Here is a 19715-nt window from a genome sequence, read left to right as displayed (position 1 = left end):
ATAGAGAATTTAACAGAAAAAAGTGAAGCATGCCACTTGCAAATGTCTGACCTAATCAGGCTTTCCTTAAAAATGCAAGTACAAGACAAAATAGATATATATTTCTGCTGGAATTGAAGAAAAATCCATATAAGTTGATCTCGTGAATTGCAGGTGATGTTCAAGAATGCTGCCTAAGTTTTAGCTAGTGTGCTATCATCTTTTTGCAGGAGATATTGCGACTGATGGTTCCCTGTGTCTTGTCCTGTTCTTAGGTATTTCTCCACCTTCATATTCTTTTTCAACACCCACTGCAATAATTCCAACGGAAGCAGCCCTCTACCAGCCATCCCTATTCCTCAATCCACGTACCCTCCAGCCATCCACAGCATATTATCCAGCCGGCACTCAGCTCTTCATGAACTACACCACCTATTACCCTAGGTAATCCCCATCAAGGCAAGGCAAAACAAGAACTCCTTGTATGAATTGCAGGTGATGAATAGGACAAGAAGCTGGTACTTATCGCTAATATGGATGCCTTGCTATAATTTGCCTGTTGCCAGTGTATGTATCAAAATACAGTTAGGTTCAGATAACTGGTGGATAGAATCATTCTTTTATGTTTTCCTACTTGGTAAAGAAGCCTTCTCAAAACGTTACCATGCAGAGGGCCCTAATTGGCTCTTTTTTTTTCTTTGCAAGGTCTGATTTTTGCCCTTTATCTGCAGCTCTTTGAGGGCTGTTTTGGGTACCATTCCTAAAGGACAAACTCACAGATGCAGATTTTCATGGAGTGCAGAGGGGAAAGGGAAGCAGAGGATCATGGCCTGTGTATGAAGTAGAAAGCGTTCTCAGTGAAGTTATTCTGGGATTCAGAACAATAAATTAGCCTGAAAGCAAAGGAAAGATCAGCTGGATTTGCAAATTACTGTTGAACTGAAATGGTATAATATTTATTTTGGCTAATCTATGTACCAATCCATTCATAGGATTATTCAGTAGCAGTATTTAACATGGTATAAATTCAGTAACTGATTCTAGTTAGGCAGAAATGATATATTACAGTGGCTTAATTTGTTGCCTAGGTCAGATGTCTATGGAGATTCTCAGTCATCCAGGTCATGGTAGTCCCAAGGGTGCTTTTCCACAAGACAACTGGACTTTCTTCTTTCTCTTTGAAGTCATTTCGCTTCTCATCCAAGAAGCTTCTTCAGCTCTTTAGCAACTGGTCATAGTTACAACTTCCAGCCAAGCTTCTTGGATGAGAAGCGAAATGTCTTTAAAGAGAAGGAAGAAAGTCCAGTTGCCTCGTGAAAAAGTACATTTGGGACAGTGAGGTCAGATGCAATAATTGCAAGTTTATAAACCACAATGCCTGGCTACACACAACACATTAGGGCTTGCTATCCACGTTCAGTAAATGGATTTTTGGAAAAAAGACCTAATATAGGCTGATGGTCTCCATTTTCCATTAGTTGGGAACTTGCATCAGGACTAGCTGTTTGTCACTGCAAGGTATTCATTTCCTCCAGCCACCTGATGCTAGTCCCAATAATTTGGCTGTGCTGAAGAATCATCCAGGATTTTGAGGGAGCATGATAGGGACAGAGGGAATACATTCCAGAGAACAGAACAGGTTGTAGGAAAAAGAAATCCACAAAAGGCCAGGAAATTTGAGGACTGAAGAATTGCATAACAATGAAGAAAAGGATGATGGCATAACAGGAAAAGTTCATCCAAGAAGTCCTAACCCAGAATCATTGGTGATGGAGTCTGTGCTTGACCTGGTGACAATGAACAGACAAGGTGAAAAGAAGGGGTGAATAGAGAAGAACAAACTTCAAGGTTTTTAGAAGATCTTAGTATCTTATAAAACCAGACCTTAGTTGCCCAGCATTGTGTGAAAATGTGGCCATCTAACTGATATGTCTTGAGCATTGCATGCCTATGGAACTTCTATTCAAATACAAAAAGCAATAGCATACAATGACCAATTTGTGTCTAGCGGGTAGCTTCTCTGGAATCTGAAATATGTTTATCAGACAATTCTCTGCATTCAACGGACAATTGCTTCAATTGCAACACACACACACACACACACGTCTGTTTTTTTACTCATATAATTGTATATTGTATGGACATTTGATTGTTCCTTTTGTAATCGTAGTTCAATTTTGAGTTTACAGCATGCAGCAGAGAATGGATCTCTACAGCCAGATGGGTCGGCCAGCTCACTGCCCAAAGAATGGATACCTCTTTAAAGGCCCAAGCAGTTAAATTTTCTGAAAAAGGCAAGTCTCCGTGCTATTTTTTTTTTCTGCCATTTTTTTCCTGAAACTTCCTAATAACTTTTCTAGATGTAGATTCTTACCTCTCTCCCGTCTAATCCCTACCATTCTCCAGATTCCCCAAATCGTCCTTCTTTACTTTCCACCCCACTTACCAATGTCATTTCGGCTTACTGGCCAAGGACTGGCTGCTCCATGCTGTCCTTTTTGGATGTTGAGATATAGCAAATGGGTAATAATTGTATCCACGTGCATCTTCAGATTATGAGGTTCCAAAATAATCCTTGGGGACTGCCATCATATAAAGATTTCAATGAAGGCCTTCCAGCTCAAAAAAAAAATCCCCTACATTGCAGAGGTTTGTTCTCTTTCTTAACACAAAGGTTCCATGTTTAATTGTCCTGGCTAAAGGCAGATAGCATTCCTGTCTGCACTTTCAAATAAATGTGTTTAGGATCCTAAGTGTTAATTTTATTTGACAGAAGCAGATGTTATAATATCTTTACCACTGGCTGAAGTTTAGTCTTCAGGTGGGCATAAGGTCCCACATATGTCAAAATTCAGCATCTGACTTCCTGTTCTAGTCAACCAGATATCTTCGGGAAGCCCACAAGTAGGACAATCGGCCCCACAGATATGTTCCTTCTGATCCTGGAAATTACAAGTAGGCAAGAACAGGGCTTTTTTTGTCATAGAACGCCCAGAATGGAGTTCCGGCACCTTTTTTGGATGGAACCTTGTAGGGTAGGCAAGATGGGTTGTATGACATGTGTGAGTTCCAGCACCTTTTTTTTTTTTTACAAAAAGTGGGAGAGATAGGCAAAAAGACTCGGCTCTGATTATATCCACCACTGATGACATTTTCCAATGAGTTCCTCATCTGGGCTGCATTTATTTATTTAATTTATATGCCACTTCTTAGGATTCAAGGTGACTCTGGAAACCACAATCTTCATCCAACCATCAGGAGCCTAAGCGGGTAAAACTAACCTTGTTCAGACGACATCCAGTTATGATCATTTAAGACTAGTGCAGTGTGCTGACACCATTGTTAATTGTGGCCAAGGAGAAACTCCTTAATCCACAGTTTGTATCCATGTTTTGGTATATCATTTAGCTCAGTAATAGCTTCCTGTCCCGACCAAAACAGATGGAGGCATACAGATATAGAGATGTAAGGAAGAAGTAGCCCGAATGGAGCCTTTTCCACTAAAATGTTCAGTTCTTCAGTTCATGGGATCATATGATCCCCTTTTGTGACCTTCTGACCAGCAAAGTCAATGGGAAAGCCAGATTCACTTAACAACTGTGTTACTAACTTAACAACTGCAGTGATTCACTTAACAACTGTGGTAAGAAAAGTCATAAAATGGGGCAAAATTCATTTAACAAATGTTTCACTTAGCAACAGAAAAGTTGGGCTCAATTGTGGTCATAAGTCAAGGACTACCTGTACTTGCACAATGAGAAAGAATCCAGGATGGCCATGAGCCAGTAGCTTATAAAATAAGTCAAATTACAGGTGGTCCTCAACTTACAACAACAATTGGGAGCAGAATTTCTGTTGCTAAGCAAGGCTATTGTTAAGTGAGTCGTGCCCAATTTTATCACTTTTTGCCACAGTTGTTAAGTGAAACATACAGGTGTTAAGTGAATCTGGCTTCCCCTATTGACTATGCTTTTTAGGGCCGAGCTTGGAAAGTCGCAAATGGAGACCACATGACTCTGGGACACTGCAACCATCATAAATATAGGCTGGTTGCCAAGTATTTGATAATGTGACTGTGAGGATGCTGCAACAGTCATTCATTTGAGAACCACTCATAGGTTACTTTTTCAGTGCTGTTGTAACTATGACCAGTTGCTAAAGAATTGTTATAAGTCGAGGATTACCTATATGTAACCATACAGATGATATGATCCAATCCTTTTGCATTTGTTATAGACTCCAGTTCATATCCTATATAACTTCACTGAACAAAATGGAAATCCCGCTGAGCAGGCTCCAAATTCTACATGACTGCAATCTTCCAAGACAGAATCTCCACCATCTTGAATATCTGCTGGTGTCAGGAGATTGTGTGGATTTTTTAAATAACTGAATGTGCATACATATCATCCCAGAAATAGCCTTTCTCCGTCTCTCATTCTATCCTTGCCACTGAAAGCCTTGGGGACCACATAAAAGCACTACCTGAAATCACAGCTGCCAAATTCACGAGGGAAGAATATTTATAGTTATCTTTTCATATATCCAAAAATTACATTTATCTCTGATCACTAAGAGTATAAGGCACTCCTAACATTTGTTGATACAACACATCATGACAAACCAACTTTTCTAGTTTCATGCACATTTTTAAAATAAAACAAAAAGGTCTGAAGACCTTCAGATTTATGCCATTGGGGGGGGTTGTTTCTGTGTGTATGTTGCATTTGTACGTGTATATATATGCGGATGTATGTGTACTTGGATGTGTAAACACCTTGATTCATGTATATTTATTTGTTTAACAATATTTTTCAGGTTCTAGGCAGGTTTACTTGTCAGTGTAAAATGCAGTGTGGGGAGGGGAGAGAATGGTGTATCATTTTGTAAAATATAGCATATAAATATATAAATATATATAAAGTAATGCTCTAAAAAATTGTATATTGCACATTACTGTATATTTAAGTTCCTCTAGTCAGATAATCCAACAGAGGAGAGGTTATTAATTCTATTCTTTCCACAAGCCAATATATAACTTATAAATACTAGTATCAAATTAAACATGGACAGTTAGGAGGTTTTTTCCCCCCTCACCATTGTCTTTCCTGTGGAGGAAGGAATTAAAATGTGTGCAGTAAAATGTAGAGATCACTACAGTGTAATAGGCTGGGATATGGAAATTCTCATTTTAATCTTTTACATCAATTTTTCTGCTAGTATCCCTGATGAATTATCAAAAACATACAGTTTTTGTATCAAAAACATACAGGGGCTATGTCACTGTTGTAAAAATTGATTGGAATTGTTCTTGCTGGATTCTGTTCAAACCTGATGAATGAATGTTATGCTCTTTGAGTCACATTACACTTTTGCCTTCCACAAATATTAAACTGTTTTAAATCAGTTTACTGAATTCTTGAATTCTGTATATGAAGTTGGTCTTTCAAGTTGAGTTTTTTCCCTCCCAAAAAACCTAAGTTGTGCCTGTTTTAAGAAAAACTGAGAACTGCATGCCTTTTTCCCCTCACAACATGTCATCAATCCTATCCTTCAGCTAACGATTCAAAATTATGAGCCATTTTTTAAAATGCTTTGTTCAGCTAAACAACCAAAAAGGAATAAAGAAACCCTTTAAATTTCTATAAGACGCTTCTCTATTTTCTTAACTGTAATCCTTATTATCTAGGTGGCATCATCAAACTGACCTTGGTTGATCTCAGAAAGTAAAACATGGTTAAGGCTAGTTAGTACTTAGTCAGAAAGCCACCAGAAGGAACCCCATGGATGCACAATTAGAGTACAATCACAACCCCTCATGCACTGCTGCTGGTGTATCTGTGGTCATCAGTAGAACCCAGATCTACACCTTTTCCATTTTCACCAGTCCAGCTGATTTACTGTGTTTCACAATATCTTTTATTGCATCAGCTTTAGGAACATTTAAAATTTTCTTCTCATGGTTAAGCTAGAGAGGAGACTTTTTTTCATAAAAAAATAGGTCACAACATCCATTTTCCATATGAGCAAATAGGATGACATGGATTCTTCCTCACTGCTGGGATAATGGACATTAATCCTGGCCCATTCCAGAAGAGGGAGCTCAAAATCTAATTCCTAACCTGCCCCTCATCCGATCTCAGCCTTTCTTTGATAACGTCTAGACCAGATTCTCAATAACAGCCAATTGTTTCTGCCTGTGCTTCTTTCCCCCAGTTGAATTCAGATCATCAGTTCCTCTTGCTTACAATCATAAGAATGCATGCTCTATCTATGGAAATTGTACTACATACATCTATACCATGAATCTCTGAGAAAAAAGACACACACAAAAAACCTCAACAATAGGAGAACCATGTAAACTTATGCTGTTTAATAAAATATGTTATTTGGATTACCAGGGGCATTCTTATTTGGGGAGGAGGTGCCTTGATGTGAGTTAACACAAGGAGGGAAGGACTGGGTGAAATTCTCTGGACATCAGTACTGTTTCATTTTTTTCTTAGTTCCAGGTAGTTGCCCTGTTGCAGGAAACACTCAATAGTGATCGTATAACCAGATTTGTATTCGGAGGATTCAGGCAGCCCAGGAGATGGCGTGCTTAGCATTCAGCCTAGATCTAATCCCCCTGCTGCTTTGTTCCAATTTCTTTGGCTCTGTTTGTAGGCTAGCTTTATCAACCAGCCCTCAACAGTTACCCAGCCTAAAGGCTGTTTTATTAAGCTGTATTTCCATACTGGCCACAAAAGAAGGGACATTGTCATTTCCTCAACCTAATGTTTGGATATATGTGCTGGTGGGAATTAATTTACTGCATTTAAAGAGCATTAAAGCAGCAGACTGAAGAGTCCTCTCTTGGACTTTCTGGACTTGACTAAAATAAATAGCCTTGTCTGGAAATACTGGTAATCATCAAATGGAAAATTACTCTGTAACAAAAGACAATCTCTCTCTAACCCCAACGAATGAATATGAACAAAGTGTGCAAGAAATGGGGGTGATTCATATATATCACTTTTTAAATTTTCCCTGCTGTCCCCTTCCCTATTTTTCCCTTTTTGTTGTAATTTTGTATTTTAACTTTCTATTTTTGAAAGCTAATAATACATTTAAAATTAGTAAATTAATGTCCTAAGCAGGTGAGTAATGGAAAAGCGAATTTTCTTCTTCCACAGAATTCAGACTGGAATGATCACATTTCCAATTCTCTCTGTTGAGAACATGAAATGTCATTAACAGAGATGGGTGGTGCCTTTACGAAGCCCAGAGAAAATGTTTTTAGCATTCCAGAATTGTTCTTTAGGAAAAGTGTTACCAGGACAGAGACAAACCCAGTTTAAAGATAAGGCCAGATATTTGAGCTTTGCATTTTAGAGTCAGTGTAATTGGACTGTAATTGCACAGTCAGTCTGGGGTATTACTAGTGACAAATTATTTACAATCTTTGGGGATAACAGTGATTAGGTTGTCCCATCCAACAGAAATAAAAGAAACATGGCCCTCACAGAGTGACTGTTTAGAAAGCATTACATGCATGGCAGTTTTAAAAAAACAGCAATACAGTCAACCAAAATATATATACCATTAACTGCCTAATTATTTTCCCCAGAACCACTAGGTGGCAGCAATAGCGAGGAGCTTCATCTTCTTTCTTTTAATTTTGGAGTGGACCCAGATGCTTTTGAGATGCAACACCAGCAGGTGTACCCTTCACACAATAGCTTTTTCAGAAACGATGTGAATTCCAAAAGCAATCCAAGGCATCCTGCCTTTGAAGTAAAACTGGGCCTTTATAGGTAGTCCTCAACTTATGACTAATCACTTAGTAACAGTTTTAAGTCACAACAGACCCCCTCCCCAAAGGGATTTATGACCTAGTTTTGAAGTTCTGACATCATCGCTCCCCTTGGTCACATGACCACATTATGGGCAATTGGCCTACATTTACAGCTGTTTGCAGCACGCTGTGGTCCCATGATCACAATTTATAACAATTTTGCCAGAAACTGATATTTACTTCCAGTTTTGGGCAAAATCCAGGCCAGAGGTTCATGGAAAAGTTCATAAAATCAGATCAGTCACCTAGCGACCCACTTTATGACCATTATGACTTATAACTATAAGGCTCAATTACAATCATAACTCGAGGACTACCTGTACTTTATTTTAAAAACAATGTTTTTAATTGGACTTTTCAGTACAAGTATGAAATTACTTCAGCAATTTTTTCTATTCATACCTCCATAGTAACTTTTTTGGTCTCCAAAGATGGAATGTGGCTAGCGACACCTATAGCCTTGGATCTTGGAGACATCAGTGGACAACGTCAAAGAGTACACAATAGATTTTTCCCCATTGGGAGCTATTTAAAAGGGTTTTAACTTTTCTACTGTTTTCAGCCTCTTAGAAACTTACTACATATTTTATTTTTTTCTTGGTTTTCTATTAAAAAGTGGTGAACACTCAATTTGACAGTTTTAGGCTATTGTCTATTAAATTTTTGTTGATTTGGAGAGACTGAAATGTGCCTGTTGGGGACTGCAATTTGCCCACCCTTGTTTTAATTTATATTTGGAAGAATTTAGTTGAATTATATAGAAAGCCATCAATGGAATAGAGAGCAATCTGGCTTTGTGGGAAGGACTAATTGAAATTGTTCAGCTCTACAGCAGAGTTTTTGCAATGTAGTGTCTTTTTGGAACAAAAAACAGCAATTCTTGCAATGTGTGTGCTACAAATACACTTTCAAATCCCTCCCGTCCTCTGCATTAAAATGCCATGCTGGTTCTACACATCAGATTGAAAGTAGTTTAAGAGCTGGGGCCTTTTGATAAATATTAATGATCTGAAACAGAGCATACAGGAAAATGATGTACTCTTAAGATGCTCTGGAGTTGAAAATTGTCATTACTATTATGGTTTTCTCCTGCAAATAATAAATGATTCAACAACTGTATGGTTACCATGGGGATAGCTTCTCATTGAGCCTAAAATTACCAAGGTGCTGACAAGCCACTATTTTTAGTACCGCCAGATGTGCCTCTTCAAAAACTGTAGAGTGATATGAGTGTGTCAATGTGTATGGATGTATGCATGTGTGAGAACACATGAACTAATTTTCAGAATTGCATTGTTATTATTATTATTATTATTATTATTAACAGTAATAATAATACTAATACTACTACTACTACTACTACTACTACTAATAATAATAATAATAATAATAATAATAGAGCAATGCCCATGTATTTGGTATTTTAGAGATAAACTTTTTCTTAAATCTTCATTTTGAAGGCATTTATAATGTAAAAATATAATCCAGAGAATCAAGGGGACAAGGAAGAGTGTCAGTAAGAAAACTGAATAAATCTCTGATTACTAAAAGCAACACCAAAAAAATGACCTATGCAAGCAGGTATTTATGGCTCTCTCAGGTGTTGCTGTTTTAGTAATATTTGTACAACATGGTGCAAAAATATTGAGGGGGGGTAGAGAGATTCAGCCAATAAAATATAATTTGTTGTGCTACTATAATTAAAATTTATTTGGTAGAGTCTCCATTTTTTAAAAAAAAAAACCCACATCAGGGTGGGGAAAACATCACAAGAATGTAGTTGAACAAGGTAGAAGAAAACATACAATTAGGGATAGATAATTTGCTGCAATAAGAACATTCTGCTGTCAGTATATTACAACATCTGCATCTCTTGCATTCATCAGAGAAAGCTAATGAGAAGAGTTAAGTCTGATCTACAACTAATTTCAGCCTTCTTGCTTTCATGCAAAAAAGCAATTACAGTTAGAAAAAGTACTGAAGAACAGTGATATCCTCATTGCACTAAACATTCCAGCCTTTTCACCCCTACTAATGATAAATATCTCTGGACCAAGTGAAGAAACCTGTTTGTTTTTAAACACCACCAGAAAATTATCTTCCCTGTGGGTTCAGTTAAACCCTGGTAAAACAGACGTGGATATACCAAATACACATACACGTAACAATAACTGTACGTAATACTTAGCTGTGGATACTATGTGTACATAACAGATAGATGAAGCACTGTGTGACTTTCACCAGTTAAAAACAAAGGAAAAATATTGTCATTAGAACACTATGGGACCTAAGATGGCCTTTTCTGACCCAGTGTCATCCACATATGTTGGACAAAGCTTCCCATAATTTCTAACTTACATAATTTCTAACTGGCCAATGCAAAAATTATGGGAATCATACTCCAACATTTCATTTACAACATAATCCAACAGCATCATTTACAGAAGGCAGACCTGAGGACTGGAGTTGCTACTAATGACAACTTTGTGTGCCATCTTAAGGTCACCAATTCGGGTCAATAAATGTCCATACCTATTTATTTATTTGTCCCATAAACAAGAAACAAGTCCAAAGACTCTAAATACTCAACAATAGCATCAATGCACCAGGTGCAGAAGGGCATCGCACTAGAGCAATATGAACTTGTGGGGCCACAGAAGGAAAATAATTGGTTTCTTATACTAAGCCATCATGGGATTGGTTTTGTCTTTGCAATACCATATGAACAAAGCCTATTGGCTTTATGCAACAAATCATGATCAAGAAAAGCATAGATTTGTTCCATGTTTGAACACAATTGCACTAAACCATCGTTGTTTGGGCATGACTTACTGAATTAGCTGTAATTGCTTGGGTCACCCAATATGATGAATCATAAGCCGAACACACTACATTATGGCTTAGTTTCCTGTGTGAATACAAGCAGGTTCTATGCTCAGGTTCCATATCAAAGATTTGTGTAATATAAGTAATCCTTGATTAATGACGTTTTGTTCAGCAATTGTTGGAAATTATGATGGCACTGAATGGTTATGACCAGTCTTCAAAGTTCTGCTTCTGGGATCACAATACTCTTGTGGCCATGTGAGTCCTGGTGATGCAGGGTAGAGCAGAAACCCAAACTTACATACAAAAACATGTTACTTCATTCCAAAGAAGAAAATACATAGCCTTCTATGGCCACTGGTAAAGAAACTGGAAATAATTATTGACACATTCTTTGCAATGCTTTCTCTTCTGTGTTTAGAGGTCTGCTATTATCTATTTCCATACAATGGAGACAAATGGGGTTGTTTTTCATGATTACACAAACACTAATGCACATTTTGGTGGCAAAAGAGAAAAGTAATTTAAAATATTTTGGAAGCAAATGGACTTCAGACACCATAAATAATGCTTTTCTTTTCAGGCTATGTAATAAAGCATAACATTTTAATATCTTTTAGTGACTACACTTACACAACATTATGTTAGCCACAGTTTATTGAATTAATGATTTTTTTTCCTGGATTTGAATAACACATTCAACCATAAATAAACATACACTAACCAGAAAAATGTGTTAATTTTATAAACTATAGCTAATTGTTGTGCAAATATAGTCAATAAAAGGCATTCAAATGTTATACAGATGCTCAAAATAATGCTTATGCTTTAAAGAAAATTTAGTCTTAAAAGTGCTACCGGACCATCTATTTTATTTACTGCATATGTTACTGTAGCTATTATTAGTACTTTTATCCAATTTATACCCTCCTTTTCTTCAGGAGCTCTCTCTGATTTTATTTTCACTACAACTCTTGGAAATAGCTGAGGCTGAGTATCAGAGGACTTGGTACTTTTGTCAAAATGATGAAAGCAGCATTATTGCCATTGTGCTGCCCCTTAGTGTGAGTGTGAATGTGTGTGTATGCTGTCGATACAATGCACAAAGAAAAAGGAGTAGAGCTTGCATGGCATTAGCATAAAGGCTGCTTTTACTCTTTGATGCACAGTCTCACAGATGCCTCTGGTGAAAGAGTGAGTACCTGAATATGGGTTTCCCAGATCTTAACACTGTTGCAATCTGGAATAATGACTCCCATTTAATAATGCTGACAGAATAACCTGCTTTTAGTGTTGGCGCATGTTTGATAGATACAAATGTCCTCAAGAAATTCTCTTGCTACTAACCTGTTGTTGTAGGATGCAACATTTCAATTTCAGCAAATGCAAGCAAATATATATAGCTACCAGAAATGGAGCTGATTTGTGTAAACCATCTAGCTCTATTCTCATGCTGTACGGAACAACTTATACAGTATTCACCATTGTGATGTGTGCTCTCCTTCTTCAATTTGAGATATGTGGACTTTCCAGATATGTAGCTGTGCAGATTCCTTAGCCAGCATGGCTGTTGCTAAGAATTCTGGTACTTGAAGTTCACATATCTGGAGGATACCAAAGTTGGAGCATTAAATAATCACATTTGTCTGGAACTACACAATCTGTTCAAATATAATTTAGGATTTAAAAACCACCAAGGCTGGATTCACACAACAGACTAAACTAGAACCAAACAAATTTAATATTAAAATAGGTTAAACAGACCTATCTTTCTGATAAAAGATAATCCTATTTGAATTAACATATCAACACTTTTCTGAATACTTTGTATTCAAAACACCTGAAGTAGGAGATAAGCCAGAATTTATATCAGGTGTTTTTATGTTGCTACATGTAAAAACTATGTGGTAAACCAATGTTTTTCAAACATGGCAACTTTTAGATACTGTGTGTGGACTTCAACTCCCACAATTCCCCAGCCAGCATGAGGAATTCTGGGACTTGAAATATATACGTCTTAAACTTGCCAAGTTTGAAAAAACACTGAGCTAAACTGAAATAAATAGACTACAGCAACTACACTTGTAGTGATCAGTCTGCTTTTAGGATCTTTCCCCAGTGCCAAACAATAGTATTGCCAACAAACTATACAGGGTGATATTGGCTCTCAGTGGCAGATTTTTGTCACCTGATTTCTCTGCCAGATAATGGTTGACACAGACTTTACACATCCTGAGACTTCCCTCACATAGTTTAGGAATAAAGAGGGGGAGGAATGCTGTGTTAACACTGCTACAGTTGAGAATTACTTAAAGCTGTCTCACTCATGGGCTGCGGATAAAATAAAGGTGGGGACAAGTCAGAAAAAAAAGAGCAGCTGCAAGGCATATATGTGCTGTGGTTAAGTATAAAGAGGCTATAGCCTTCTTCTAATACTCTCGACAATAAATTACACTCACTTGTACTCAAAGATTTCCTTGAGCTGAACTACCCAGTTTTGAATGGTTAAAGCCCCAGGTCTCTGGTAATTTACATAGAGATTTATAAAAGCCAACACTTGCAGGGAAGGAAGTGGTAGTAGGTGATTGTTCCAATCCAAAGACCTTATTTTGTCTTTCAGCTCCACCCATCACCATTATTTTAGCCAGTGAAAGTTTATGGCAAAACCTCATGAATTAAGGTTAGGATTCTAAAGTCTAAAATCTCCATTGTGTAATATGTGCTTGACAGTTACATAAACTTAGTTTTGGAAGCACTATCTGGTTTGTTTACCGTATTTTACCTTTGCCTTCCTTGGCATTGAGTAATATGCATTTACATTCAGTGTTTAATATGGGACCAGCTATAGGGGAATTCTGGGAATTGAAGTCCACACATCTTAAAGTTGTCAAGTTTGAAAATATAGGGAGTTTGGAAAAGATTGGGGAAAATTGGATTTGTTCAGTCCATGTCTGTAATCTTTTCTCCCATATGCCCATACTTAGAGTCTAATACAATTCTTCAAGGACAGGCAGCTGTCCCAGATTGGCATGCAGCTTCCAAGCCCCTTGTTATAGCCCTCAAAACCCATTTTAGCTAGGATTGTTAAAAAAAACCTAGTACTAAGAGAATTGATATACTATTTAAACAAGAGTTCTTGCAGGTTATGGTGCAATGTGCATAAAAACAAATAGGTGGAGCTTCAGTTGCACTGTTGTGGCCTAAAACAGGGATATCAAAAAATGCAAAGATATAAAACAGTGGCATCACATTTAGACAACAAAGGGAGCTATTCTAATAACTTCAAATTCCCACATGCAGGATGCTGACCTACCAACTTCATATACATTTATGTCTTTTTACACATACAATCTCACCACCTCATCTCTCTTTTTCTCTATTGAGTATTAAGTTGCAGATCACCTGCTGCTGTTACTATTAGCACATGGACATTAGCAGTCTTGTTTCATGCATCAACAGATCAGCTGCCTTGTATGAAGGTAAAAGATTCCGTCAAGTCAAGCTTGCCTTCCTCTGAGTTCAGGAAAATTTCAAGCTTCTTGGCAAAAATATGAAAGTGATTTGCAATTGCCCTCTGATTTTTCAAATCAATAATCCAGGGACTCTCCTGGTGGTCTCCCATTCAAGTAATATCCACACCAAACCTTCCTTAGCTTCTAAGCCCAGACAGCATTGGCCAGATTCTTTTGTCACACATCTTATAAATCAGCTTTGTATAGAATTTATTAATACTTTTAAACACATTTATGTTTAATTATTGGGTGCTATAAGTGCCTCCCTGGAGTAAAAAGGTGGATATAAATCAAAATAAAAGCAAATAAGCTTGCGCCAGAGTGTGCTTTGATTGGTTGTGACACAATAATGTAACAACTAAACCTTACTTCCCTTCCTCCCCCCACACATACATTGTTGTAAATTAACATTTCTCAATTAAACTTTGCTCCAGAGCAAAGCAGATTTGCCCAGACTTAAACAAAGGCTTATTTGGCAAGCTATTAGACATTTGTTTTAACTTGTTTACTTGTAGACTTATAGTCTCTTCAGCAACATTTCCATACAACTCTGGCAACTATGTTTTCCTCCATAGTTTCTAAATTCAGATGGGAAGGTGAGAACTGAATAACAAACAGGCCCAGAATATGTTAACTGAAATAATACTGTATGGCATGCTAAGAGGGTTTGAATAAGGGAAGCTTTTGGTTACCCAAATATAACTTATTATGAGAAATTATAAGTGATAGAGACATTTTGAACACTGATGGGAAATTAAAATTAATTGAACAAATGGAGATTAAGTGCAAATGCAATTAGGATATATTTTGGTTAGAAAAGATATTTGAAACCGACATTATTGATATTAGGAAAATGTAACAAAGATATTGATATTCAATTGTATATGTATTAACAATAAGAATTGTATTTGCCTAATGTGGGAAAATGTGTACTACTGGAAGAAGAGAGTAAGCATTGGATGGTGTAATATTGGGCCTAGATTGAAGAACTTAATATGTATCACTGAATTAACTAATGGATCCAGGACAACACGTTGTTTATTAAGTACTTATGATTTTAAAACTAGAAAATTAATAAAATATTTATATTAAAAAATACTGTATGGTACATTTACTTTTATAACTGAACAGACTGTGGGTTTTGTCAACGTAGTTGATATTGACAAGGTATTCTTTGAATTCTTGTACAAAACTGCAGCTGTTGAGTCTGGCTAATTCCTTGGCAGCTCTTCTTCCTGGACTAGAACTTTAAAACTGTAAGGCAGAGGAAATAATATCGGTCTTTCCCAACCTGGCAAGTTTCAGATGTAGGAGGACCAACATTCCTGCAAGTATATAAAAACTGTAAATAAAGAAATTGGCAGTGTCGATTAGGAACAATGAAGTCCAAGCAGTGTTTCTCAACCTTGGCAACTTTCAGATGTGTGGATTTCAACTCCTAGAATTCCCCAATCAGTCTTCTCCCTGGCTGGGGAAGTCTGGGTGTTGAAGACCACACACATTAAAATTGCCAAGGTTTAGAAACACTGTTCCAACACCTTTAGAAGCCATAGGGCCTTTAATAAATATGTTGGCAACATTAAGATGCATGGAATTCAACCCCCAGAATTCCACAGCCAGCTAGGAGTTAAAGTCCACACATTTTAAAGTTGTCAAAGTTGAGAACATGCCATAGGCAGAAAAACATTAAGATAAACCTGACTATAATTTAGTGGCCATTGGGTAGAAAACCCAGATTTGCAAGATTGGCTGAAGCTTTAAAAGACTATTGTATACCCCTAATCCAATTGCATAACAAAGAAAGTCCAAACTCAATCCTTTGTATAATGTGATTATATCGGAATAAAAGTATTGACCATGAATTTCTGTTGCTTATTACTCACATCTACACTGCGAGATTTTTATTCAATAGTTGTATATTATTTATATACATATACATAGAATTTATATTTTGCGGCTCTTATAATTTATTGATTCAAAGAAAAAGATTTATTTTTCTTTGGACTATTCACTAATAGTCTTCCATTGCCTTTTAAAAATCTATTTTTTACTACTATTCTGGATGCGGAACTCTGGCGAACCAGGCAAATTATACCTTTTGCTTTGATTGCCTTGATAGAACACTCTATCACTTTATGACAAAATCATCTACCGCAAAAGAAGATACTTTGAGTGCAATTGGGACACAGATAAACAGTAGAACAGCAAATAGACATATTTTAAATTGAATTATAGCTAGTAATCCAAAGCAAATGTCAAATGAGTGTTCTGAAAATACTTTAATTGGCATTTATTTTAATTGGTATCTAGAGAAAAGCTATGCTCTTCTTAAATACTTCAAATGGAGAGCGGTGTAGTGATGTCAGTGAATCTGGACTGCATCCAAGATTACTGTAGCTCAATTGTAATCAAGTTAAGACCTGCTGCAAGGGTCCAGCGTCATTCTTTCTTACCACAAAGTGTGCAGAGAGAGGGGGGAGCAGGGTGAAATTAGAGGTTTCAAGTATTATTGCATTCAGAGGCATTATCAAGAGCAATATGAACAAAAGTGCCCAGAACCGTGTTTGGCAGGAAACAAAGGAACTGATTGGCGTAGTGCAGAAATCCTAACCAGATCTTTCCATTGCACCCTCTACCAGTTGTGCTAGGAAAAAAACAACAACCAACCAACCAACCAGCTTTCTCAGCAATAGGCAAAATAATTGGTTATGCACATTAAAGAGGCATCATAAACCATTCCAGGACAAAGGACACAGAAGACTCCATTTTTAATATATAAAGTCTACCATGTTTATTCAATAGAGACACATTAAAGACAACCCCTGAAAACCAGGAACACAACTTCAACACTCCGTTAAGAAGTGTACATATGTGTATATATATAAATATGCGTAAAAGCACTTATACACACATACCTAGTCCACAACTGCTTCTGCTAAACTGGGAGTGTGTGTGCACGCATACAGATATATACACACATTTTATTGTTTTTATTTTTAAAAGCTTGTGATTAGCTACCTTCTGCGAAAAGAGTTCTTCATCCACAATCTGATAACGTTCAGTTGAAGCCAGCTGCTTTCCAGGTTTTAGATTCGTATTTATTTTTTTTAAAAAAAATGGCTTCATATAGATTGTATTTCTAGTGTGTGTTTTTTTTTTTAAAAAAAACCAAACAACTATGAATGCCCCAAAGGAGAAGAAATTACAGAGGGGAGGGTGCAGACAGGGGTCTTCAGAAATGGAATTTTCCTCTTCAGCTAATCAGAAACAGCGGCAAGAATTTATTTCCTTCTTTGGGGACATATTGACTTGCCATGACATACAGGAATTCAACAAGCAAATCCCGGGGCTCTCTTCTGGCTGGAGAAAATCTCCCCCTCCTTCCCTCCCCCCCGGACAAATTACCCGGGTAGTTTTCCTAGAAAGCTTACTGAAATATGACCCCCCCTTTCTGAAAAATCCAGCTTGTAAGGAGAGGAGGAGCTTTTGGAAAGAAGCGGGGGTGGGGTGAGGAGAGGAGAGGAGAGGGAAGCTTGGACCAACGTGTTCGTCCTCAGGAGACTCCCAGCCGTTACAAAACACCCAGGGTTTGCCCACAGCCCAGTCAAAACAAGCAGGGATAGGGTTACAGTACCGTGGCCACCTGCCTGGGGAACACAGCAAGACACCAAAACACGGGGCGGGGGGGCAGAAAACGGGGTGACCTTCGCGAGAAAGATGGAGAAGGGAAGGGCATGGTGATCCAAAGCGTATTATATTTGTGTCCAGCAGCGTCTATGGCGTCCACCCCTCCTCCCCCTTCCGATCGTACGCGGACAGGTCTTTACTCTTCAATAGCCCATAGGATTTCACACTGGACAATGCCAGGCGGGATGGTCCCTTCTTGGCGCTTCCACACCGAGGGCAGAGAGCGAGAGAGGTAGGGTTTCGGCGCCCGGGTGGGAGGCGCCAACTCCAGCACCGAAGGCGGATCCGGATCGTCGGGCAGGGGGACAGACAAGGGACGGGACCGGGACTGATGAACGGCCGGGCGGGAGGCTAAAGAGCAACCGTCCGGGGCCGCAATAGCACCTCTGTTTTTTGTTTGTTTTATCGTTTCCCCGAAAGGGAAACAGGAGCAGCCCGTCAAGTGGCTCAAGAGTCATGAAAAGCGACCGAGAATCATCGCTGAAAGTCCGGGCAAAGCCCCCGCGAGGGTCTGCTTCAAGTATCTGGCGCGGCTTGAACGATCCGCCTCTGGGCTCTGCCGTCGCGCCCGCTCGCCGGCGCTTCGGCCACTCTCTCCGCGCGTTAACGGGATCAGGCAAGCCAAATAGACGCGGTCTCTTCCCCACGGCGCCGTCCCGTAGCTTCTTCCCTTGGCGGGCGGCGGTCCGAGGGCCAGGCTGCGTCCCGGCGGGGCTAGGGCTAGGGCAGGGCTTGCAAAGAGGCGACGGCGAACGCTGCGCCCGCGTCTCCGTCGCTGCTATTGCAGCGGCAGCAGCTCCCGGCGGACGAAACGGAGCCAGGGGAGCCCGTGGTGGAAGAAGTCTCGGCCGCCGTCGAGGCCGCCAACTGCAACCTCCGCACCGCCTCCTTGATGAGGTTGCCGGAGAGGATGAGCTGCTGCAGGAGGCGGTGAGGGTCGCCATCCTCGTCGTCGCCCGCAGGCAGCAGCGAGCGGTAGCGGTGGTGGCGACGGGGCTGCTTCCTCCCAGCCCGAGCTGAGCTCCGCAACCAGCCCCGGCCGCACAGTTGCTTGGAGATCCGCGGACTACCCTTCTGGTCCGCAGTGGGCGGCGGAGGTGGGGGCGGCGGCGGCCAAAGGAGCAAAGACGGCGACTGGCGCGGGTGGGACGGCGGGTGGCGATGGTGTAGCGAGGCTAAGAAGCCGAGACCTCTCGGGGACGAGTAGGGAGCCGCTCGGTCCCGGCCGTGGTGCCTCGGGAGGAGGCGGGGTGCCGCCGGCGTCCGGTGCTGAGAGCTCAACTGCAGCACCTCTCCCAGCTTGGCTACCAAGGCGTCCACTTCTTTGGAGCAGCTGCCGGCCGTCCCGGCACCGCTCTGTAAAGACACGGCGGCGCGCTCCAGGAGTAGGAAGCGTTCTCCGCCCGGCCGCCGGCAAGGCATAGCCGCTGGTCTCCTGCCTGCCTTCCCCTTCGCTTGGCACGCGTCGCTGTTTCTGGGGGCCCCGCAGCGACGGCGCTCGTAACTGCCAAGCGAGCCCTCTCTCGCACGCTCCCTGCCTTCTCCAACGCTGTTGTTGGTGCTGCGGTTGGTTTGTAAACAATGGATGACGCGCGCCGGGCGCATCCAACCGCTCCGACCGAAAGAGGGGGGGTCTAAGATCTCAAGGGGTTTTACGTTGCCCGAAAACTGTGGCTGTTCCTTCCGGCGCAGAGTCCTCCGTTGTACGTCGAGTATCCCACGGGAATATGAGAGTGCGAAAACCGTGAAAAGGGAGATTAGTTAAAACTAATCTTCCTCTACACCTTTCTCTCCTCCCCTGTATATAAGAGTCTGCCGTTCCGGTGGACTCGCCTGCTATTTTAATGTCGGCGGCCGGGGAGTGTGGGCCGGGC

The 19715-nt window shown here is 39.9% G+C and overlaps 2 protein-coding genes across 2 annotated transcripts in view; one reads left to right on the top strand and one right to left on the bottom strand.

Annotated features, from left to right (window-relative positions):
• ESRP1 (epithelial splicing regulatory protein 1) overlaps positions 1-5622 on the top strand; it is a 41762-nt gene extending 36140 nt beyond the window's left edge. Inside the window, exons 13-15 of the mRNA XM_015821865.1 lie at positions 255-423; positions 2169-2273; positions 4216-5622. Of these exons, the coding sequence (XP_015677351.1) occupies positions 255-423; positions 2169-2259 (260 nt within the window). The 3' untranslated portion in view covers positions 2260-2273; positions 4216-5622. The remainder of the gene's footprint in view (positions 1-254; positions 424-2168; positions 2274-4215) is intronic.
• A 12939-nt stretch (positions 5623-18561) lies between these two features.
• On the bottom strand, positions 18562-19263 carry LOC107292745 (GSK-3-binding protein-like). The gene is given in 3 exon segments (XM_029285209.1): positions 18562-18975; positions 19076-19089; positions 19092-19263. Coding segments are annotated over 3 exon segments (600 nt in total).
• Between the last annotated feature and the right edge of the window lie 452 nt (positions 19264-19715).

This window comes from Protobothrops mucrosquamatus, unplaced genomic scaffold (assembly GCF_001527695.2).
Source record: "Protobothrops mucrosquamatus isolate PMUCROS unplaced genomic scaffold, P.Mucros_1.0 scaffold1414, whole genome shotgun sequence".
Lineage (NCBI taxonomy): Eukaryota > Metazoa > Chordata > Lepidosauria > Squamata > Viperidae > Protobothrops > Protobothrops mucrosquamatus.
This window is presented reverse-complemented; position numbering and strand designations above follow the sequence as displayed.